Source organism: Varanus komodoensis, unplaced genomic scaffold (assembly GCF_004798865.1).
Source record: "Varanus komodoensis strain SLA01 unplaced genomic scaffold, ASM479886v1 scaffold1767, whole genome shotgun sequence".
Lineage (NCBI taxonomy): Eukaryota > Metazoa > Chordata > Lepidosauria > Squamata > Varanidae > Varanus > Varanus komodoensis.
Genome location: NW_025335519.1, coordinates 51,924 through 54,099, shown reverse-complemented (window position 1 = coordinate 54,099; position 2,176 = coordinate 51,924). Strand labels below are relative to the sequence as shown.

Here is a 2,176-nt window from a genome sequence, read left to right as displayed (position 1 = left end):
GTAAATTACAATACTATTGGCTGAGCGTAGCGTGCCTAGCTACAGCCAATAGTATTGTAATTTACCAGCCAATAGTATTGCAACTTACCCAGCCAATAGCATTGTACTTCACCTGTGTAACCATATAAGGCTTGTGACCATATATAGCAATAAGTACGCTTCCTGTTTCCTGTGCCTGCGCATAAGCAATCAGTAAGCATTTTGAATCCTGCGCTTGCGCACAATGATTAGGGAGTTGGCTGATTAACTCGATGGCAATTGGTGTAGGCAAATACAAATGTAACAATCTGTGAATCAATAAAAAGGGGCTGCCGGTGGTGAGGAAGGAGGACATCTTTAAGAGGACATCTTTAAGAGGACATTTTAGGAAGAATTCCTAAAGAAGAACTTCTTTGTTCTCCAGAGTACTCAACCGAGCATGCTTTGAAACTTTATCTCTCGTCTGCAGTGTTTTATTTCTCTCTCTGAACTCTCTCGCGCCGATTGTCGGAGCAGGCACTCCGACAGAAGATCTCAGGTCAGGAAGGTAAGGTTGAGTGTTTTTTTAAGGGTTCTACAATATATGCTCATTCAGAAATTTACAGAGCAACTTTATGGCTATTTGATGGTCATAGAATACTTTCCATGCAATTCCCCTAGCAGTGTTGCTTTTATTTCCTTATTTCAATGAGGATACTTTGTTTTGCAGATATGGAAGACTGTTCTCTATGTCCAGAACATCAGTATCCAAATGATGGCCAGAGTAAGTGCATGCCTAAAACCATTACCTTTCTGACTTATGAGGAGCCTTTGGGATTTAGTTTGGCTATTGCTGCTTTCTCATTTTCTTTCATCACTGCTTTAGTACTTGGGATCTTCATCAAGTACCACAACACAGCCATAGTCAAAGCCAACAACCGTGACCTCACCTACACCCTTCTCATCTCACTCCTGCTCTCTTTCCTTTGCACTTTGCTGTTCATTGGCCAGCCGGAGAAGGTGACATGTTTCCTTCGACAAACAACCTTTGCTATAATTTTCTCAGTGGCTGTTTCTTGTGTCTTTGCCAAAACCATTGTTGTGGTTCTGGCTTTCATGGCCACCAAGCCTGTGTCCCCAATGAGGAAGTTGGCTGGGAAGAAGCTGGCATCCTCCATCGTTCTTTCCAGTGTCCTTCTTCAAGGTATTCTTTGTACTGTGTGGCTGGCCACCTCTCCCCCATTCCCAGATTTTGACAAGCACTCAATGAATAAGGAAATTGTCCTGCGGTGCAATGAAGGATCAGCCAACATGTTCTATTGCGTCTTAGGTTTTATGGGATTCTTGGCTATTGTAAGCTTCTCTGTGGCTTTCTTAGCCAGGAACCCGCCTGATAGTTTTAATAAAGCCAAGTTCATCACCTTCAGCATTTTGGTATTTTGCAGTGTGTGGTGTCCTTTGTTCCAATGTACCTGAGCACAAAAGGGAAATACATGGCAGCTGTGGAGATCTTCTCCATCCTGGCCTCCACTGCTGGGTTACTGATTTGTATAGTTCCCCTAAAATGCTATATTATTTTGTTGAAGCCTGAACTGAACAACAGAGAGTATCTGAGAAGAAAAAATCAATAAAAATAGCAAGAATTGAAGAATTTAATACAGCCAAAATTATGCTGTTGTAATGATTCAGTTGATTGCTTCAGTGGGTTATTATAACAATTTATTCATTTATTTGTTTATTTTGGACATTTCTGTACCCTTTCAGTTAATTAATTACTCTCAGAATGTCCTGCAACATATTAAAAAAAAAAAAAACAACATAACAGCACTGCCATTCACATATTCAAACACTGAGAAGATAAAACTACTAATACACCATATTAATAAGAATAAAGCCAAGTATAAAATCAGAAATATAATCTTATAGAAATATTTTTTTCAAAAATTAATGGAATCAATGCATATTAAACAAGCAAATAGCCACAATGTCATATCAAATACAGAAGCAAAACATGTAAAATTTCAAACAGTTAAAATATAGTGAAAATAGAACTATTTCTTTCTTGGCAACAAAAAGTGTATGACGTGGGCACACTGGCACACTTCTCTGGGGAGCTGGCTTCATCACCAGGGTGTCAGGGCTGAACATTCCCTTCTCAGGTAAGCCACCCCTTTTATGTCCTTAACACCAGACTGCGAGAGAAGAACCTCTGCTGATG

At 39.8% G+C, this 2,176-nt stretch overlaps 1 protein-coding gene across 1 annotated transcript in view; it reads left to right on the top strand.

Annotated features, from left to right (window-relative positions):
- The first annotated feature begins 690 nt into the window (after nucleotides 1-690).
- The window catches only part of LOC123021714 (vomeronasal type-2 receptor 26-like), a 35,256-nt gene continuing 33,770 nt past the window's right edge, over nucleotides 691-2,176 (top strand). Inside the window, exon 1 of the mRNA XM_044426743.1 lies at nucleotides 691-1,162. Coding sequence (XP_044282678.1) covers nucleotides 691-1,162 — 472 coding nt within the window. The remainder of the gene's footprint in view (nucleotides 1,163-2,176) is intronic.